This window comes from Mustela nivalis, assembly GCF_964662115.1.
Source record: "Mustela nivalis genome assembly, chromosome: 12".
Taxonomy (NCBI): domain Eukaryota; kingdom Metazoa; phylum Chordata; class Mammalia; order Carnivora; family Mustelidae; genus Mustela; species Mustela nivalis.
The window spans coordinates 53,027,569-53,050,627 of record NC_139031.1 but is presented as its reverse complement, the minus strand read 5'-3'; the positions used below and the strand labels follow the sequence as shown (position 1 = coordinate 53,050,627).

General features: G+C 38.9%; 1 protein-coding gene across 1 annotated transcript; it reads right to left on the bottom strand.

Moving 5' to 3' along the window:
• Positions 1-4,262: 4,262 nt before the first annotated feature.
• POLR1F (RNA polymerase I subunit F) lies at positions 4,263-23,012 on the bottom strand. Its single transcript, XM_082693838.1, has 4 exons — positions 22,683-23,012; positions 9,894-10,035; positions 6,022-6,230; positions 4,263-4,951 (listed from the first exon to the last, which is right to left on the bottom strand). The coding sequence occupies exons 1-4, from the start codon at positions 22,934-22,936 to the stop codon at positions 4,555-4,557; spliced, it is 1,002 nt and encodes a 333-aa protein (XP_082549964.1). The 5' UTR covers positions 22,937-23,012; the 3' UTR covers positions 4,263-4,554.
• Between the last annotated feature and the right edge of the window lie 47 nt (positions 23,013-23,059).

Sequence of the window (23,059 nt, the reverse complement as noted above, 5' to 3'; positions counted from 1 at the left end):
ATGGCACTCCTGGTCTGTAGATTTTGTGCTGAAAACTTATCTATTAGCTTTATGGGGTTTTGCTTGTATGTAACTTTTCTCTTGTAACTTTAAAATTCTCTTTATCGGTACTTTCTGCTATTGTAATTACTATATGCTTTGGTGTAGATCTCCTTGGGTTAGGTTGGTTGGGGTTCTCCATGCCTCCTGGATCTGGATGTCTGCTACCTTTCCCAGGTTAGGAAAGTTTTCAGCTATTACTTCAAATTTTACTGCCTATATATCTCTCTCTATTCTCCTTCTGAGATCCCTACAATGCAACTATTGTTATGCTTGATGAAGTTGCTGAGATTCCTTAATCAGTTTTTATTACTCTTTTTCTCTTTAGCTTGGCTGATTTCCATTATTCTCTCTTCTACATCACTGATCCATTATGCTTCCTCCAGTCTGCTAATTCCCTCTAGTGTATTTTTAACTTCAGTTATTGAGTTCTTCATGTTTATTTTTTATATTTTCTATCTCTTTGCTGAACATTGCACTGAGATCTTACACACTTCCTCTCAAGTCCATTGAGTAGCTTTGTGGACCGTTACTTTAAATTCTCTCAGGTGTATTGCTTGTCTCCGCTTCATTCAGCTCTTTTGCTGTGGTTTTCTGCTTGTCTTTCATTTGGTTTATTCCTTTATTCAGTCTGTTTCTAAGTATTAGGGAAGTCAGGTACCTCTCCTCTCCTGCTCTTGAAGTAGCCTTTGGAAGAAAAGTTCCTCGGGTGCCCTATAGTACAAACCCCCTGTTCAGCAGGACCAGGTGCTTCAGAGCTGTCTCCTATGTGAGTTGTTTGTGCCCTACTGTTGTGAGTGACTCACGTTTGCTTTCAGTTGCAATAGGCTACTAAGCCTATTGTGGGTACACTGGTTTGGTCCCTGTGCTGTTAAGGGGCCAGTGCAGGGGGCACAATGGTCCTATAGTTGGATGCTGTCAGCAGTCAGACCCATGCCTACCCCCACATGTCTGCCAGAGTTGTAGTCTCATGGACCTGCAAAGCATTCTGACTTCCTTGTCCCAGGGGACTTCTGCTGGTAGGCCAGGGCCTTCAGTCAGGCCCAATGCCTGCTCCCAGCCTGTCTGCTAGGACTGTGGGTACGAAGGTGAGTGTGTGTGTGTGTGTGTGTGTGTGTGTGAGAGAGAGAGAGAGAGAGAGATTTCCCTCTCCTTGAGGTAGGAGTCACTTTGGAATGGTGCCAGTTCCTGCTGCTGCTTGCAGGGTGTGTTGAGACAGAAGCTACATTGCAGACACCTGCCGATTTGTGAGTTGGATGGGTCAGATACGCAGAACATGGGGGTGGAGCATAAAGTCTTAGGCAAGATAGATGGAGTATGCTTTTTCTACCAAGTGTCTACTTATCCAGCCTGTGGATGGAGGGAAATGGTACCTGTCAAATATTTTGTTCTTGGAGAACTCTTCTGTCCCTTCCCCTCTAGCATAAATAGGTATTAGTCAATATTCATGTATACCCTAGGCACTTTTCAAATTGCTGCTTCCATGCTATAACTCAGGCAGGTTATGGGCCTTTAAGGGCCCATAGAGAATCAGTTTCCTATGGCCCTCAGCTCTCCTGAAACGAAGTATGTAAATTTTAAGTACTCAGTGTTATGCCCTGATGATTGCAAAACTAACAAAGTTAAGCGCCTTTGGTTTTCAAAGACAAATGTTAAGGGGACTTGTCTTCCTGGTGCAGGTCCCCTGTGTCTCAATGAGGGTTTAATTCTCAATCATGTCTCCACCCCCCCTCCTACCCTTTTAGCTGTGGCCTCTTATCCACCATGAATTGTGGGAACTCTGTTCTGCTGGTCATTTTCTGAGCTCACTCATGTGACTTATCTCAGTGTGTCCCTTGGAAGAGGTGAGTTCAGGATCTTCCTAACTCCACCGTCTTCCCTGAAGTCTTTTGCTGTCCCCCCCCACCCCACCACTCCAAAAATTAGTTTCCATATAGTTTCTACAGTGGCTTCACTAGTTTATATTCCCACCAACAGTGCAAGAATTTCCCTTTTTGCCACATCCTCATCAACACTTGTTCCTTGTCTTTTTGATTCTAACCACTCTGACCTGTGTATAGTGATAATCTCATTGTGGTTTTGATTTGCATATTCCTGATCATTAGTGATGGTGACCATATTTTCATGTCTCATGTCTGTTGGCCAACCATCTGTATGTCTTCTTTGGAAAAAGTGTCTATTCAGGTCCTCTACCCATTTTTAAAATCAGATTATTTGGGGTTTGCTTTTGGTGTTGAGATGTGTAAATACTTTATATATAGTGTAGATGTTAACCCTTTATTGGATATATCGTTTGCAAAAACCTTCTCCTATGCAATAGCTTGCCTTTTTGTTTGTTGGCTTCCTTTGCTGTGCAAAAGCCATCATTTCCCTGGAGTCTCACTTGCTTAATGTGTTTCCTTGCCTGAGAAGATACCCCTAGAAAAATGGTGTTAGAGCTAATGTCAAAAAATTAATGCCTGTTTTCTTCCAGGAATTTTGTCTTAGTTCTCACTTTTCTGTCTTCAGTTGGTCTTCTGTATTGGTATGGTGTAAGAACATGAGGCCCGATTCAGTACTATGTAGAATATAAGTGGTGAAAGTGGACATCCTTGTCTTGTTCCTGATGTCAGAGGAAAAATTCAGCCTTTCACTACTGAGTATGAGATTAGCTTTGTGTTTTTTCATATAGTCTTTATTATGGTGAGGTATGTTGCGTGTAAACCTGTATTGTTGAGTTTTTTATTACAAATGGTGTTGTATTTGCAAAGTGATTTTTCTGAATCTACTGAGATCATGTGGTTTTTATCCTTTCTCTCAATGTGATATAGCCCATGACTGATGAATTTGCAAATACTGAGCCACAGCTGCAACCCTGGAGTAAATCCCTTGATTGTGATGAATGATTTTAACGTACTGCTATATTTAACGTATTGTATGTATTGTTGGATATCGTTTGCTAATGTTTTGTTGAGGATTAATCTGATACCAAAAAACATATAAATACTACCAATAAAAAAAAACCCCAAAAGCCTACAGGCCATTATCTCTGATGAACCTAAATACAGAAATCCTCAAAAAAATACTAATGAGCCTCACATTCCATTTTAAATCTTTTACCTGCAAAAAGACAAAAACAACAAAAAAAACTGAATATAAATTTTATTTAACATACTATATACCAAAAATAGAATTTCACCAATATACAAAATTGAGATATTTTACATTATTTGTACATCTTCAGAATCTTGGACTTTATACTGATAGCACATGTTAATTTGTATTAGCCATATTTTAAGGGCTCAATACCCACATTAAATTGTAGGAAAAGAAACTGGTCTGTGTTTTTGCATTGTTTGGTCTTACTAATTTACTTGGGGACAAACATGTGAATACTACTCCCCAAATTCTATATTCTATCATTACAGATTTGGATCAAGATATACTACTAGCAGAATTTAAATATTAAAATTAAACCATGTGAAACCAGTGCAATATCAGATACTAGAAAAAAAACAGAATAGTTGCCATGTGAAGTTCATTTCATCTACCCATCCTCTTAGAGATATCAACACAGCTAACAGTGAATAGACAGTCTTGTTAGTACTTAACAGAATTACTAATTCTCTGTATTTACTCACGTATGTGTGCGCATCTGTATCTCCTCTGACACTCCATAATGGAAGGAACTACATCTTTCCTTAGATGTGTTACACACAGCCATATGGTCAGGTACTGTTAATTCAATGAATGTGGCCATGCTTTGATTATTAGCTTGAAACAGCTTGTCATTTCATTACTCATTGTTTTCTAGTAGTTAAAAAAAAAAAAGTCCACTTTTCTCAATGAAATTTTTTCTTAATCATTTAAGTAGTTGAGAAATTCCCACTTGGACCAATAGCATTTATCATGTCTTAATCAGATTCTACTGCTCCAAACACAGCAAAAGCAGAATAGTATAAGGAAACAGCCTTCTCTATCAACCTCCCTCCATCTGGAAGGCAAGAATAGTCAACTGTTATTAGTGGCATGGTTCTTAAGAGCTCTGGAGACTTCAGGAACTCCTTTGGCAAACCATTCTAACTTGAGCCCAGAAACACGGTAGTAGCCATGACCTGCACCCACTCCCCCAATCTAAAAATCACGACTAAAGGTCAAACCCATTAAAAAGAAAAAAAAGAAAAGCTCCAACTCATTCTTAAATGATATGAATAACACTATATTACAAAGTCCTTTTGCCAGTCTTCAGAGTATAGAAAAAATTTTATTTGAAATGTAAAAACTGGGAAAATGTTAAGATTTGAAAGAATAACTCTTACCTTTTTATTTTGTATACAATAAAATGGCTGTTTAATAATATTGGTGTTTCCCGCAGTAATGATCACATTAATAATTTAAGCACCAAAAACTCCTAATCAAATGTTTCCTGTTTTGTAGACTACAGGAATATACCAGCATTTCATACTATTCCCACATTTAATCCATCTTTTATCTAAATCTTTAAAAAGCTGAATATTTAAAATGCATTAAAGAAAATTACTTTTCTCTTTTCTTTTTAGGTGAGTGTTCCAAAAGTGGGGTAAATTCAGCTTCCTCACTATGTTTTCTTTTCTTTTTTTTCTTTTTATGGTCACTCTGGTAACCGCTGGAGTCACTGCCTTGGAAAACAGGATCCTGGTCCTGATCTTCCTGGTGCTTTTTCTTCTTCTTCTTCTTTGGTGCATCCTTCCAGAGGTCATTATCAATCTGCAGGTCTGTCTCTTTGTTCATTGTGACATCTGCATAATCTGCTAGCTCTCTATTACCACTTTCCACTTCATATGACTCTAGGTCTTTCTTTTTTTTCTTTTTCTTCTTGAGAGGTTTTTCAGTAATTTCTTCAGGGCCAGTTTCTGTTATTTCTTCAGAAACTCCAGAGCACTTGGTCTGTAAACTGAATTAACAGTTGAAAAAATTTACAGAGCAATAAACAAAAGGAGTAAGATGAAAGCAAGAATATACTGTTTTTTTTTTTCTAAATGATAGCAGGACAAGATAAAGTATGGCATAAATTTCTAATATTCTGTTATCCCTTAGCCCATTAAAATGTCTGAGAAAGGTTACAATTTTTTCCAAAGTACTTCTTCCGGATTGTTTTCATACACAGAAATGGCAAATTTTATCAAAAGTAGCTTCTAAATTTAGGTTTGGTTTAGAAAAAATTGGTTACAATAAACCTTACCCTACCATGTGTGGCTTAAGAGCCACATATCTGACCAGTGATAAAATATAGTTCCATTATCTATGAAATAAATGGAGTTCATCTACTCTATCAATCCTCATTTCATTTTTTTCTCTTAATAGTGCTTGAAGCGATATTACTTTCAAAGTTATGAGTTAACACTAAAATAAAAACAAGGATCAATGCAGTAGCCCTCTGGAACTGCAGAGTCCTATGTAGTAATATTAGCTACATATAAGATACTACACAAATACACCACACATTTCTATCATCACAGAAAGTTCTATTGGACAACAGTTCTAAAACATTAACCCATACTTTTAATAATCAAGGGAAAAAAAAAAAAATTAACACCAGCAATACTCCCAAAGCTATTTTTTCTTCTTCACTCCATTCTCAAGATGACAATAGTTCTTACAAGAATTTCAATACCAGAAAATTAAATTATCTACCTGGCATAATGACAATCAATTTTTTTTGTTTCAGCTATGTAAAAATAGAAGCCTAAGAGCTATGCAATATGATCAAGCTTTTGGTTAACAAATTAAACTAGAAAATAGTAAGACCGAGTTAGTAAAATACAGAAGAGTTAGCTAGATGTGTAGAGCTTCGGAATATTCAGTGCTTTGCCACAGCACTTAAGATTCCTATTTACATTGATTTTATGGTTTAGAAGCATGGAAATTCTAATAAAATTTATTTTAAATGAGGGGCCTATATTATTCAGAATTAAACAGAAATGACTAAGTATCAAAATTAAAATAATCTGATTAGGAACTGACCTAGTGATATTTAATTTTCCCCGAATGCAGAATACTCCAGCAGCATCTGAGTCCAAACGAAATACTTCAAATTCTAGTTCATCACCAACATTTATCTCCAGGTTCTGCCACTGTTCAGCAGGCATATGCTCAGGTTTAGGGATGGAGGCATTGAAACACCCATGTACTAAACAGCCAATGTGGCTGGAGGACACTTTATTAACCGTACCCTGGGAAGAAAAGAGGAAAAAAAATAAAAATCAAGAAATCCAAAGACTTTAAAAATAAGTGAAAACTTCTTAAGCTTCAAACTGATCTTCAAAGAGAAAACATCCAAAATATGGTGTAATTTGATATAGGAAAAGTTTTTAAAATTTACGTTATACTAAACAATCATTTTAGAATACTAGTTTTTAGAAAGCCCAACCTTAGGCAGTTGATATGCAATTACTTACTAACTGAATAAAAAACTATTCTTCCTACCCCTAAAGAAGCAAAATCAAAACAAAACAAACTCCTTAGCTCCCACTTCAGGATTCCCTGGGGAATAGATTATAACCATACTGAAACCAAGCAGAAAATACTCTTTGATATAACCTAAATGTGAAAAGACCTCAAAGCAGGAAGCATATGCTTTCTATAACTGGGAGCCATATTATATTTCTATAAACAGTCTGAGTTTCAAAGCTTAAAGAACCTTATTTAGCTTCTTCCTTAACTTCAGCAATGTATCAGAAGACAGTTTACCCTTCCTATGTAGATCCTGAGCAGGGCTACTTTGAATCACAATAACATTTTTAGAAGCTTTAAAATACATGCTATATGATTTTAAGCTCAAAGTTTTTTAAAAAGCCTTAGTTTTCTTCCCCTAAGAATCAACATATGTAACATACATAAATGAACATCTGAAATGCTTTTTTAAAATCATCTGTTTTAAACTTTGACGCTAACATGTATACAGCCTTGTTTAATGTTAGCAACATAGAAAATTCTTTGGCTGTCATTATCAAGGGCTGGTGTTCCCAATGGCACATGCTGGATGGTATGGACAAACTGCAGCTATGCAATGGAGTACTTATTCAACAGTAAAACAAAACAAAACAAACCTATCAAGCCATGAAAAGAAATGCATACTGCTAAGTCAGAGGCAGCAAGCTGAAAAGGCTACATACAATAGGATTCCCACTATATGAAATTCCAGAGAAGGTAAACTATGGAGACAGTAAAGAAGATCAATAGTTGCCAGGATTCAAGAGGATGGAAGGAGGGAGAGGGATAAACAGATAAAATACACAGAATTTTTAGAGCAGTGCCCAATTATTCAATAAATTACAGGAACAGGGGACACATGTTATTGTGTTGTACATTCCATGGGTTTTAGGAGGTACAACAGAGAAAACTATTTATTTTAAAAGTCTAGAATTAATGTAGTGATATCAGCTTAACCGTAACCAATGTATTCCCACTAACGTAAGATGTCCGTGATAGGAGTAACTGTGTGCTGTAGTGGGAGAGCGAAGAGAGGTATTCTTTTTCAACTCACTTTTTCTGTAAATCTAAAACTGCTGTAAAAGAATAAAGTCTATCAATTTAAGAAATAACACAAAAGTAAACTCTTCAATTTAGAGTTCTGGAACAACTAAATAACCATATGAATAAGAAAATGGATTTCAAGGGCCTACTTCACACTACACACAAAAATTAAAGATGGGTTATAGATCTAAATGGAAAACCTAAAACTAAAAAATTCTACAAGGCTTACAGAAATTATCTTCACAATCTAAGAGTAGGCAAGTTTCTTAAATAGGATCCAGAAAGCAGTAACCATAAAAATAGGACAAATTGGACCTCATCAATATTAAAAACTTCCGTTTATGAAATGATACCATTACAAGTTAAGAGACAAGTCTCAGACTGGGGGAAAGTACTCACAATACATTTATCTGAAGAGGATTTGTAGAAAGACTATAAACAGAACTACTCAAAACCTCAATAATACAAAAACCCAATTAAAAATGGGCAAATTGGGACACCTGCAGCTGCAGTTGGTTAAGCAGCTGTCTTCGGCTCAGGTCATGATCCCGGGGTCCTGAGATCGAGTCCCGCATGCGGCTCCTTGCTCGGCGGGGAGCCTGCTTCTCCCTCTGCCTCTGCCTGCCTCTCTGTCTGCCTGTGCTCGCTCGCTCTCTCTCCCTCTCTCTCTGACAAATAAATAAATAAAATCTTAAAAAAAAAATGGGCAAATTACTTGAATAGGCCCCTTACTGAAACACATGAAAAAGAGCTCACAGAAGAAATGCAAATTAAAATCATAATGAGAAACTAGTATATGCCCCTAAGTAAAATTAAAAGACTGACAAAACCAAATGCTGTCAAGAATGCAGAACAACTAGTAGTACTAAATGGGAAATTAGCCTGTTTTTCGTAAAGGTAAAAAAATACCTACCCTCTGACTTAGGAGAAATGAAAATGTACATTCACAGCTTTATTCATAATAGCTTCGTACTGGAAGCAACCCAAATGTCAATCAATAAAGATGGGCAATTAAATTACGATACAATCATATAACCAAATACTATGAATAACAAAAAGAAATAAACTACCAATACACCAAACAGCATGGATGAAATGTAAAAACACGTTGAGCAAAAGAGGTCAGATTTTCAAACACTGTGTAATGAAAATTCCATTATCATGAAATTCAAGAATGAGTAAAACTAATTTTATAATAAATGCATTCAAAGCAATGATTGTGTCTAGAAGAGAGAGGACTGAACCGGAAAGGGCATGAGGCTCTTTCCAAAATAGAATGGTATATATGCTCTTCACAGAAATGACTGAACTGCACACTCTGATCTGTGCATTTTGTTGTATGTAAATTATTCCTGATATTAAAAAAAAAAAAAAAAACGAACTGTCTAAATTTATTTAAAGACTGGAACTTATTGTAGGAAAGTAAAAGGACTGATTTTTTAATTTCACACTTTCTGTATAGTATTTCCATGTGTACATTTACAGTAACTTACACAAAGCAGATACATGTGGGAATTTTTAAGTACAAATCTACTGCCAATTTTATTAGAGAAGAAAAGCTATACTATAGCCATATAACTGTTATGGAGGCTGGTGTAGGATCCCAGCTGGGCAGGCCCACAATACTCTACCACTTTAATTAATAATGAACAACTTCTTAAAATTAAAAATGTCTTATAGATTCTGACAGTAAAATTTGACCTGTATTTTAGTAGCAATAAAGTGTTAGTTAATAGTTCTTAAATGATTAAGCAATTCCTATAACATTTTTCATTAAAAAAATAAATGTATGTGTATGTAAAAGTGCAAACACACGGGAAGTGCTGGTAGATGAGAAAGACAAATGCAGAGCATAATGGGGTATAGTTCAGTCAACTTCACATCAATCTATGTATTTCCTGCTTCTCCTGAAAAACTAAAAGACCTACCCCACAGGGCCATGGCACATTATAGGTGCCCTGACCTCATCCTTCATTCACTTTCATTACCTGCCTGCTCCCACAACACTCTGAATTTTCAACTCCTCTTTGATTTGAATCCTTTATAAAGAAACTATTTGTGTATATTTAAGAAATAATAAACTTCATTGTCATTTTCTTTTTCCACTGCTTAAGATCATTCTGGTGCTATCCAAAGAAGAGAATAAATTCTGAGACACACTCTCTGCACATTCAAGGAGTTTTAGAAGAATGGAGTTTTTAAAAACTTACCAGTGTTGAACTGCTGGTAAATTTTTTAGGAACAACACCAATCCATTCGCTTCCCAAGTCTCTTAAAATTTTTCATATTACACTATTATACAACTATACAAAGAAAGCTTAGGGGGAAAAAAGAATATATATATATAAATACATACATACCATAAGCTTTTGTCCCGGTTCAGGACAGAAAATAACAAAATCTGCTTCTATGTTAAGATGAATGTGTCCTTGATCATCATAAATATCTCCCAGTTCACCCACTACTTTGATGTTGTCATATGCAATGGGGACACCTAAAAGGCTATTAAAAAAGAAAAAAAAAATTTTAATCTTCTCTTAAACTAAGCCATTATCATACTGATTAAATATACTGAGTCTAAAAATTATATACCTCTTAAACATAACCTCACATGCCAAAACACAACAGCATATGATTAATCCCTAACAACTTGAGTAATTCAATTTCACCAAAGGGTTTCAAATATACTGATGAAGTTAAAAATGATTACTCAAAATAAGTACCCAGAAACAAAATGTCCAATTCTACATGAGCAGTAGGTTGATCTATTAGCTATGCACTTGAATTCCAGTCATGCGAGAATGAGAGGAAAAAAAAGACTTGCAAGAAAAATTTCTCTATTTCTGAGTATAACTGAATCAAGGTAATTTTGGTATTATCTACCATAAATGAATTTCTGCACAGATGACCCTCAGTAAGAGAAGTATTAGAGTCACAGGTGAAGTCCCTGAATATTAAAGCCAATGACTTAAGGGAGAAAAATCCTCAAACTGCAACTGTTAGTAATAAATAGAAATGCTAATAAATGAAATACATAGTTTTACTTATTAAGACCTGATTTTGCCACTTGAGTCTACACAGTATGACAGGACTGGGGGCAATTACTATGTCTAAATGTCATTTCCAAGTATTTAAGAAATTTTAATTACTAAGGAGGAGCACCTGGTGGCTTCACTACCACACCCAATACTTTGTTCAAGAAAACTTCCCAGACTCTCCAAGGCAAGGCTGAAATCACTCCTCCTCTAAAAGACAGAGTGGCGGGGTGCCTGGGTGGCTCAGTCATTAGGCATCTGCCTTCAGCTCAGGTCATGGTCCCAGGGTCCTGGGATGGAGCCCCACTTCGGGCTCTTTGCTCGGCAGTAGGTCTGCTTCTCCCTCTTCCACTCCCTGTTTGTGTTCCCTCTCTCCTTGTCACTCTCTGTCGAACAAATAAAATCTTTAAAAGACACAGTGCCACAGCATCACACTGAACTTAATCTCATTTTATTGACTATTTGTGTATATTTGCATTCCACACACTACTGTAAGATCCTTGAGAGCACAGAACATTTTTGTCGAACTCTACTAAATTTCTAAAACTACTCACATAGCATAAGAGAAAGAATTTATCCCTAACAGCTGTTGCTTAAATAAAACAGCCAGAAACCACTGGAAAGGAACTTTAATAACTATCAAATCAAGACCAAAAACTCAAAAGGCTTACTCCAGAAAGCATTTTTTTCTTTTTTTTTCTTTTCTTTTTTTTTTTTTTTTAAGATTTTATTTATTTATTTGACAGAGAGAAATCACAAGTAGATGGAGAGGCAGGCAGAGAGAGAGAGAGGGAAGCAGGCTCCCGGCTGAGCAGAGAGCCCGATGCGGAACTCGATCCCAGGACCCTGAGATCATGACCTGAACCGAAGGCAGCGGCTTAACCCACTGAGCCACCCAGGCGCCCCAGAAAGCATTTTTTTCAACTGTTAATTTCAGCATGTGTTTTCCCAAGCAGGAACTACATCACTAGGACAGTCATCAAGGCACAAAAAACCCAGAAGTCTACATGACCTCTGGAAGAGGTAATAAATGGACTTATAAATAGGTGGACACTGAATCTAATTCTAAATACTATGTATATATATATGTGCATATATACATATATATACGTATTCACACTTATACATATACACACTTTTAAATATATGTGTATATATATGCATATATACATATATATACATATACACACTTCTTTATATATATATATACACATGTATCTAAATGTGTGTGTTAATACATATATACTTTATATACTTATATATACACACATGCACACACACATATATAACATATAAGCATCAAGTCATGTTTGCATCATTTCAGTAAACATTAAAATTTCCAGGAAAGAAGTAGCAAATTCAAGGGTAGATTAAATAGGAAACTCTATTGAGAACTACTCACTACTTCAGAAAAGCATTTCACCAATGGAGAGACTGTATTTTTTCTGAGTTGTCAACTCAAAACCTCTGCATCAATCTACCTTCGTAACAGAGCTTTGGACATACAAATTTTTTTCCAAATAAAATACTGAAAATATTGATTGCTAAACATAGGTTTGTTTACTTTTGTCTTATTACAGAAAAAATAAGGATGAATTTGGATCTGTTCATAAACATGTTTTATGCTTATTGAAAGATTGCACCAGAGAGGAGGAATGACCCTGGGTGGGAGGGACTCCTTGAGGGCAGAGAGGGGAAAGAAGACCTCTCCCCAGGTGGGTGGGCTGCACTGACAAGACAAATCCCTGTAACATTTGGCTTTGAAAACCGGAGGGGCCTGGCTTCTCCGTGTTATTTTGTTTTTTGTTTTAAAATAAATAATCAACATGTTATTTTGTTTTTAAATAAATATTGATTTACAAATCAATAGCCTCAATACCTTAAGAAGTAGGAGGGGAATAGAAAACGGAGTCCCTGGGGCACCTGGGTGGCTCAGTGGGTTAAAACCTCTGCTTTCGGCTCAGGTCATGATCCCAGGGTCCTGGGATCGAGCCCCACATCGGGCTCTCTGCTCTGCAGGGAGCCTGCTTCCTCCTCTCTCTCTCCTGCCTTTCTGCCTATATGTGATCTCTGTCTGCCAAATAAATAAATAAAGTCTTTAAAAAAAAAAAAAAAGAAAACGGAGTCCCTGCCCTTGAAGAGACAGCACAACAAACAGCCCAGCTGAGATACAGCACAGAAGCAGCAGTTTGAAAAATACCTCGGGTACACAGGAAGGAGATTTATTTAATAATCTCAGAGCATGGGATGGAGAGGCAGGGAACTTGGGGAGATTTCTTCAATAACAAAAGAGCTGGTGGGCACCACTTCCCTCCCCAGTACCCACCCCATCCTGAATACAGGGACAGCTGCAGGACCCAACACAACACTACAACCTCCACTTAGTTTGCTTTTTAAAGCATGCCCCAGCCACACATTTGTGTGGATCCACTCCCTCCAGTCCTCTGAAGGAGTTTTCCCAGGCTGCTTCATCTCCTCCCCTACAGCAGACCAATGTAGTCAATCTTGCTCACATTGTGTGTAGCACACCCAGCTCCCCCGTTCTCCTTGTAGATCTTGTCTGAAGCCCATCCAAAGTAGTGCTGCAAGCCTTGCACTGTGCCTGTAGCCCCAACAGGGGCCAGCACCACTCTAAAGTGACACCTGCCCCTGGGAGAGGGAAAATTACAGCACACACCAGTGCAACAGCAGCCCTAGCAGTGGACTGGAGACAGACATCTGGTCTAACTGCAGACCCAGCCCACCAACAGAAACTTCAGATGACCACACAGGGAAAGCACTCTTGACTTTGGTGCTAACACAGCTCTGGCAAAAGACTGCTCTGGCTCCATCCAAGCCCAAGGTGGCCCCAGACCAGCCTACTAACAACACAAGGATCAAACCCTGCCCACCCAGGCAGAGAGAGCCATTGAAGGTGACTAGCCTGAAGGAAAACATGGCTCAGCCACAAAAGCAGGGCATACACAACACACATAAGAGACACCCCTGAAATGCCAGGTTCTGGTGAATAGGAAACACTGCACTGCAGGGCATTACACAACCTCTTGTTTATTAGGGCATTACTTGCAAGAGCAGATGACTTTCCTAACAAAGAATTAGACAAAATGAGAAGGAATAAGTAATATACCGAATAGAGAAAGTAGTGATCATAAAGATGATCACTGTATTTGAGAAAAGAGTGGAGGATATCAGTGAGGCCCTCAACAAAGAAATACAAAACATAAAAGAAACAATTTAGATATGAAGAACTCAATAAGTGAAATTAAAAATATACTAGAGGGAATAAATCATAGCTGGAGGATGCAGAAGAATGGATCAGCGACCTCAAGGACAGTGTAATAGAAAGCAATCAAGATGAACAGGAGAAAGAAACAGATCATAAAAAATGAAAATGGATTAAAGGAACTCAGGACACTATCAAGTTTATTAACATTTGCATTATGAGGATCCCAGAAGGAAAAAAGAAATGGGAGCAGAAAATTTATTTGAAGAAATAACAGCTAAAAACTTCCTAAGTCTGGGGAAGGAACTAGACATCTAGATCTAGGAAGCACAGAGGTCTCCAGACAAAAGCAACCCAAAGATGTCCACACCAAGACATAGAGTAATGAAAATATTTAAAAAAAAATGATAAAAAGAGAATTTTAAAAGCATCAAGAGAAAAGAAAACAGTTACATAAAGGAAACTCCTTAAGGCTTCAGTGGAGTTTTCAGCAGCAAGGAGTGGCTTGATATATTCAAAGAAAAAAACCCATAAGGATACTCTATCCAGCAAGGCTATTATTCAGAATTGGAGAGATAAAGGATTTCTCAGACAGAAGTTAAAGGAACTCATCACCATTAAACATAATAACAAACAAGGAAGTAATCAACAGTAATGTAATAGCAGAGACTTTAATACCCCACCTCCATCAATAGAGAGATCATCCAAACAGAAAAATCAACAGAACAGTGACTCTGAATGACACATCCGAACAGATGGATCTAACAGATATACACAGAACATACCATTCTAGAGCATAAAATACATTCTTTTCAAATGCACACAGAATAGTCTCCAAATCACAGATTAACAAAATTGATAAATCTTAGCCATACTCATCAAGAGAGAAAACTCAAACAAAATCAGAATTGAAAGACGAGAAATAACCATCAGAGAAATACAAAACATTTTAAGACATTATTAAAAATTATATACCAAATTAGACAACCTAGAAGAATTGGATAATTGCCTAGAAACTGAGAACCATCCAAAACCAAATAAAAGAGAAACAGAAAATTTGAATAGACTGATTACCAGCAATGAAATTGAATAAATAACCTAAAAATGCTCAAAAAATAACAGTCCAGGGCCAAATCACTTCAGAGGTAAATTCTACCACACGTTTAAATACTTAATACTTATTTTCAAAGTATCCTAAAAAACATAAGAGTTAAAAAAAAAAAAAAAAAAGCGTCCATATTCATTCCGAAGCCAGCATTATTCTGATACCAAAAGAAACACATAAAAAAGAACCACAGGCCAATATTTCTGATGAACATAGATACAAAATTCCTCAACAAAATAAATCCATCAATATGTTAAATAAATTATCCCCATGAACAGGTGGGATTTCTTTCTGTGAAGCAAGAAAGGTTCAATACTTGCAAATCAATGTGATAAAGCACATCAAAAACAGACTAAAAACTGTCATTTCAGGGCAGCTGGGTGGCTCAGTTGGTTAGGCATATCTGCTTTGGCTCAGGCCATGATCTCATGGTCCTGGGATGGAGCCCCAAGTCAGGATCCCTACACAGTGGAGTCTGCTTCTCCCTCACCCTTTGCCCCTTGCCCTGGCTTGTGCACATGTGCATGGTCTCTCTCAATGGATAAATAAAATCTTTTTTTTTAAAGTAACTAACTAATTAATTAATTAATTTTAGAGAGAGGCAAAGAGCATAAGCAGCAGGCAGACAAAAAGGGAGAAGTAGACTCCCTGCTGAGAAGGGAGCCCCATGCAGGATTCAATTCCAGGACCTGGGATCATGACCTGAGCTGAAGGCAGATATTTAACTGACTGAACCACTCAGGCTCCCTGGATAAATAAAATCTTAAACAAACAAAAAACAAAAATACCCCCCTAATTTCAAATGAGGTAGAAGAGGCATTTAATAAAGTGCTACAGCCATTCAGGATGAAAACCCTCAATAATCTAGGTTAGAGGGAACATACCTTAACATAATAAAGGTCATATATGAAAAACCCACAGCTAACATCATACTTGATAGTGAAAAACTGAGAGCTCTCCCCCAAAGAACAGGAACAAAATAAAAAATGTCCACTCTCACCACTTTTATTCAACAGAGTTCTGGAAGTGCCAGGCACAGCAATCATACAATGAAAAGAAACAAAAGGCATCCAAATTGGCGAGGAAGAAACAAAAATTTCATTCACTGTACACGACATAATACTATATATAAAAAACCTGAAAGACTTGGGGAGACTGGGCGGCTCAGTTAGTTAAGGATCTGCCTTTGGTTTACGTCATGATCCCAGGGATCTGCGATCTAGCCCCAAGTCTGGCTCCCTGCTGAGCAGGGAGTATGCTTCTTCCCCTCCCCTCTCCTGGTGCTCTTTCTCCTGCTCTCTCTCAAATAAACAAAATCTTAAAAAAAAAAAAAAAAGAAACAAAGAAAGAAAAGCCAAATAACTACTAGATACTGTATACTACATACAAATAACTACTAGATCCACCAAATAACTACTAGAACTGATACATGAATTTGGTAAGGTCACAGAATACAAAATCAACATACAGAAATCCATTGCACTTTTATACACTAATAATGTAGCAGAAAAAAAATTAAGAAAACAATCCCACTTACAAATGCACCAAAAATAGTAAAATGCTAAAGAATGAACTTAACTGGGGGCACCTGGGTGGCTCAGTTGGTTGGGCGACTGCCTTTGGCTCAGGTCATGATCCTGGAGTCCCACATCAGGCTCCCTGCTCACCAGGGAGCCTGCTTCTTCCTCTGACCTTTCCCCTTTCATGTTCTCACTCTCATTCTCTCTCTCCCTCAAATAAACAAAATATAATCTTAAAAAAAAAAAAAAAGAATGAACTGAAGTAAGGAGGTGAAATACCCGTTCTCTGAAGACTATAAAACACTGATGAAAAATTGAAGACAGGGTGCCTGGATGGCACAGTTGGTTAAGCATCTGAGTCTTGGTTTCAGTTTAAGTTGTGATCTCAGGGTCATGAGATTGAGCCCCACATCGCACTCCACACTCAGCATGGAGTCTGCTTCAGTTTCTCTCCCCTTCTTCCTTTGGCCCCCCCCTTTATTTCTCTAAAATTTTAAAGAAACTTAAGACAATGCAAACAGATGGAACGATATTCCATGCTCATGAATTGGAAGAACCAATACTGTTAAAATACCCACAGTATCCAAAGCAATATAGAACTTTAATGCAATCCCTATCAAAATCCTAACAGAATTTTTCACAGAACCTGAACAAATAATCCTAAAATTTCTAAGGAACCACAAAACACCCCGAATAGCCAAAACAATCTTGAAAAAGAACAAAACCAGAAATGTGACAATCCCAGATTTCAAGTTATACTATAAAGTTATAATAATAAAAACAATATGGTAGGGGCGCAAAATAGACACATAAGATCAATGGAACATAACAGCCCATGAAACAAACCCATGAATACAAGCTCAATTAGTGTGCAACAAAGGAGCCAAGAATGTCCAATGGGAAAAAGACATTCTCTTCAACAAATGGTGTTGGGAAAACCGGACAACTACATGTGAAATAATGAAATTAGACCACTTTCTTACCATACACAAAAATAAACTCAAAATGGACTGAAGACCTAACTGGGAGACTTGAAACCATAAAAATCCTAGAAGAGAGCACAGGCAGTGATTTCTCTGATATCAACCCTAGCCACACTTTTTCTAGCTATGTCTCCCGAGGCAAGAGAAACTAAGAATAAAACTACCAGGACTACATCAAAATCGAAAGCTTCTGCATAGCAAAGGAAACAATCATCAAAACTAAAAGGCAACCTACCAAATGGGAGACAGTATTTGCAAATGACATATCTGGTAAAGAATTAATATCCAAAAGATACAAAGAACTTACATAAGCCAACACCAAAAAAACCCCAAATAATCCAATTTAAAAATGGGGGGAAAGCATGAACGTTTTTCCAATGACATACTGATGGCCCACAGATACATGAAAAGATGCTCATCATCACTCATCATTAGTGAAATGCAAATCAAAACCACAATGGGCTATCACCTCACACCTGTCACAATGGTCAAAATCAAAAATACAAGCAACAAGTCTTGGCAAATGTGGAGAAAAGGGAACCCTTTTGCACTTTTGTTGGAAATCAAACAGGTGCAGCAACTGTGAAAACCAGTATGGAAGTTCTGCCAAAAATTAAAATAGAATTATCATATGATCTAGAATTCCACTATCAGAGGTGTTTACCCAAAGAATACAGAAACACTAATTTAAAAAGATATATGCATCTTTATGTCTATTACAGCATTATTTACAACAGCCAAATTATAAAAGTAGCCTAAGTGTCCATTAACAGATGAAATGATAAAGAAGTGGTATGTCTACATACAATAGATTACTAAGCCATAAGGGTGGCTCAGTTGGTTAAGCAGCTGCTTTCAGTTCAGGTCATGATCCCAGCGTCCTGGGATCGAGTCCCACATCAGGCTCCTTGCTCAGCAGGGAGCCTGCTTCTCCCTCTGCCTGCCGTTCTGTCTGCCTGTGCTCGCTCTCTCCCTCTCTCTCTCTCTGGTAAATAAATAAAATCTTTAAAAAAAAAAAAAAAAGAATGACATCTTGCCATTTGCAACAACATGGATAAATGCAGGGTATAACACTAAGTGAAAAGAGCCACTCACAGAAACACAAATACCATATGATTTGGTCAAATGTGGAATTTAGGAAACAACACAAACGAACAAAGAAAAAAGACACAAGCCAAGAAACAGACTCTTAATGAAAAAGGACAAGCTGAGAGTTACCACAGGGGAAGTGGGTGAGGAGATGGGTGAAACAGGTAAAGGGGATTAAGAGGGCACTTACTATGATGAGCACTGAGGAACGTATAGAAATGTTGAATCATTATATTGTACACCTGTAAACAATACTGCTTACTACTTAGTTTTCACTAGAAAGTAAAGTTTCTAAGCATTAAGAATTCTAACCAATGTTGGGTGCCTGGGTGGCTCAGGTCAGGATCCCAGGGTCCTTGGATAGAATCCCTCACCGCTCTCCAACAATAGTGGGAAGCCTGCTTCTCCCTCTCCCTCTGCCATTCCCCATCACTTGTGCTCTCTGTCAAGTAAATAAATAAAATCTTAAAATCTTAATAAAAAAAAAAGAATTCTAAAAACGTCATTAAGACTACTAGAGGGGCAGCTGGGTGGCTCAGTCAATTAAGCATCCAACTCATGATTTCAGCTCAGGTCGTGATCTCAGGGTTATGGGACTGAGCCCTGAGTTGGGCTCTGCACTCAGAATTTGGGATTGCTTGGGATTTTCTCTCCCCCTCTCCCTCTACCTCTCTTTCCCGCACAGGCCTGCTCTCTCTCAAAATAAAATAAATTATTTAAAAAGACTAGTGGAAATAATGAGGAAAGCAACTGTGAATGTAAAGAAAATAAGATATGTGCTTTGAGTAAGAAAGTATGAGAAATGGGAATATATTTTTGTCGGGGGGGGGGGGGGATAGTAATTTGTCCTAAAGTAAGACACTCATTTAAAGAGGGGAAAACAGAAGAAAATCTTAATGTAAAAAAAAGAAATAAATTTTTAAAAGTTGCAGGAATAGGGGCGCCTGGGTGGCTCAGTGGGTTAAAGCCTCCGCCTTTGGCTCAGGTCATGATCCTGGGGTCTTGGGATCAAGCCCCACGTCGGGCTCTCTGCTCGGCGGAGAGCCTGCTTCCTCCTCTTTCTCTGTCTGCCTCTCTGCCTACTTGTGATCTCTGTCAAATAAATAAATAAAATATTAAAAAAAAAAAGTTGCAGGAATAATGTGAAAAAAGAATAATGTGCAAAGAATGTATAGTTACGACAAAGATCGGAATTAACAGTCGGGGGCACCACTTATGCTAAAATTAACAGTTGCTTTGATGGCTGGGTTTGTGGAAAGGATCACTTTTGCTGATGCCTTCAGTTGATGACTCACCTCTGTACCAGGTCATTGAGAAACTATACTATATTTTCTTTTGTCTTACAGGTATATTAACCTCATGTTGCTGCTTATATTACTGCCACAGGTATGCAGCCCAACTCCCAGTATCTGGCTCTAGGGTCATCACAGAAGAATGGCACATAAGCTGTACATGTCATACACACCATACAGGCCATAAAGACGTCGGAGGTAGAGTGCATGAATACTGACCCCATGTTTGGCCCTCCATCTTGTTCATTTCCAAGTGATGACCTCCCTCAGGGGTATGGGTTCCAGGTTCCCTGGAGGTGAAAGTGTCCCGACCAGAATAGGTGAAGGCTCCTTCTGATCTTCCCTGAAGTTATTCAGATAACTAGTAGTGGTATATGTGCTGCCGAAGCGAGATAACTAGTAGTGGTAACATCCTTTCCTCCCCGCTCTTCTGGAGGACATGTGGCCCCATAAAGTCTGTTAAGTGTCAGACCTCTGACCTCACTATAATGCCCTCTGCACATTCCTTCCCACTCTAAATGTGAACTAGGGTCCAGCACTGTGGAGCATAGCTATGTAGGTAGCTGCCTGGATCATCACCTGCCCAACCACCCCCCCCCCGCTGTAAATTACCCAGAATGAAACTCAGTGTCAACTGTATGGAGTCCCCCACTTCGTTTTCCAATCTCAAAGTGCCTTCTCAGTTTCAGGGATACTTTATTGTCCCTCCTCCACTTCCCAACACCCCTTTTTCCTCATTTCTTAAAGTGAAGTAAGTCCTCCTGATTCTACAGGATGGCCCCAAAGTCTGTAAACATACCTATACAGGATAAATGGCTGACTGACATTACATATCTTGATAATATTCAATGAGTGGCCCCTAATTAGAAATGCGTAGTTCGATGTGTGCTGCTTTATTTGCACTGAGTAAGTCAGAGTCTTTACCCCACAGGGTTAGTGGGATGCCCCAATGTGGTAACAGGAGTCGGGGGAGAGGAGGGTGCAGAGTGGGCAGTCCTCATCTGTTCATAGTGCAACCTGCTCCACATGGCCACAATGTCCCATTCAGTTACAGAAATTATCATTCAGTCAGTTCCTTATATCTCTGTTGTAATGGCTCTGACGAGACACTCCAGGTGGCCTAGCCTGTCAAGCAGAGGCACTGATTGGTTCCAAAGAGGTAAAATACTTCAAACACTGCCTCTTTCCAGATTTTGCAACCATTTTTATATCCTTAAATCTCTCAAATCCATACTCTAGTCATCTTCTCTTGGACAACCGTAACAATCCTTAATTGGTCTCCACGTCTCCAGTCTCACTCTCCTTAAGCCACCGGCGAATGCTACCAAGTGTGGTTTCTTAAACTGTGTATCTGATTGTTCCAGAGACCACATATGCACTCCTCTCTCCAGAGCGCACCATATTTCAGAGTTGGAGGGCACCAAGAGGATGAAGTGCTAAGCCTGCTTAAGCAAAGAGAAAAAGAAAAAGAAAAACAAACAAACAAACAAAAAAGCCCAACTGGCGGACAGAAAGAAGAAAAATGTCCATCCTGAGTTGCCACTGCCTCCACCCCTCCACCTCTGTTTTGCCCTCCTCTCCAACAGCATGCAGTACCTTTCCCCTAACATAAACCTTGCTCCCGATACATAGTACTTACAATCCTCTGGCCAAAGCAGTCTACTTTATATCTGCTATCCATTTGTTTATGCCACACTTTTTTGCTTTAAATACCACCATCTCAACCCTTCTCCTGTTAAGTTGTTCTCAAAGGTCTAATATAAAATTCACTACTCTTCCTCTTAATGTAATTTACCTTAGATTTCTGTCATATTTTAACACTTTATTGGATTTATCTGGCTTACCTTTCTGTCTTTGTTAGAGCTTACAGTTTCTTGAAACAGGGATTTTGTTTGTTCTTAATCCCAAGACCCTGGTATCCAAACACCAACACACAACCAGTGTGTTGGTGTTCGGAGTAAGCTGTACATTCTAGACTTGTTTGATTCTTAACCTTCTCAGGATCCCTTGAGAAAGTGAACACTTTGGATACTTTGCCCAAGAAAACAGACTGCAAATTTCCCAGAAGGGAGGGAAGGGGAAGTCGTGGAATTCATGAAGAGCAGTAAGAAATCGGTAGAGATCCCACTCGTCCTAGTTTTAGAACCCTTGCTCTTGAGGCAAAGCCGTCTACTGCAGTATTAAAGTACACATGCTCCCCCCACTCTGACCCTCCACTTTTGTAACTCCAAGTTTTTATCTGAATATATTAAATGGACCACAAAGGTTTTTTTCACCCTCAAACCCAACAGACAGGCCAGTTAGACAAATTAAACTGTTTTTAAAAACCAAAACAAAACAAAATGTGTACTTTCCTCATCCATGATCAGGTCCAAGACAAAAGAACCCAGCGCAAGTACCAAAGCCAAAATAAACAACAGAAACTCTTTCACGGCTTACAAATAAACGACCGTACTAAGGCTTTATAAGCACTTTTCTACAGAATGAGAGACTATTTAAGTACTGTATCCGAAACTCCCAACGTCAAATGGGAAAATACAGAGAACGGGGCCTACCGGGTCTCCAGAGCCCTGGACTAGTCTTACCCCTACACGCCAGTTCTACAAGCCTCTCCACCGGCTCCGCCGACACCATCCACGTCACCTTTGCGCTTCCCTTCTTGCCTGCGAAGGGGACCCCGTACGACCCCACCTAGGGCGATAGGGGCCTTTGGGGCCGCATGAAGACTCCAGACCGCCTCCAGCCTAAGCTCCAGGTGGCCGGCGCTTGCTTTCCCATGCACCCCTTTTCTGCTACGCCATCAGCACCTCTTCCCGCCGCCCCCTCCTGGGCCTGAAAGAAGGGGTGGCAGGCTGCTTTACGGCGCTGTCCGCTCGGCGGAGGCAAAGACTGAGACTGGTACCTCTCGGAATAGCGCAGGAGCTCCGCATCTAGCTGTTCCCGGATACCGGTGCGTTTCCGGTTGAGGTAGCGCGGCGACAGCGCGATGTGTCTTCGGTGCGGGCCCGCCACCAGGCAAGAGTAGCGGCTACTCACCAGCGCACAAGCGGCAGCATAAGTCGGCAGCTCCAGGCAAGGCAAGACGCCGGCCTGTCCTACCACGGGCCCCTCAGAAGCCGCCTTTGGCGGCGGAGCCTCTGAACAACCCGCAGCCATGCGGCTTGTCAGGTTTCCCGCGGCGAGCACAGCTGACGCAGGTATAACTGGCTATCTCAGGACGCCGGCTTTCTACGTCATCCACCAGCGGCCACGCCCCTAGGACATTTCTCTCCTTGAGTT

Coding starts and splice junctions, on each gene's coding strand:
- POLR1F (XM_082693838.1), bottom strand. CDS start 22,936: ATGGCTGCGGGTTGTTCAGAGGCTCCGCCGCCAAAGGCGGCTTCTGAG. Junction 6,231..9,893: donor AACCGGGACAAAAGCTTATG/GTATGTATGTAT, acceptor TTTTCTTCCCAG/GGTACGGTTAATAAAGTGTC. Junction 4,952..6,021: donor GGAAAATTAAATATCACTAG/GTCAGTTCCTAA, acceptor CTGTTAATTCAG/TTTACAGACCAAGTGCTCTG.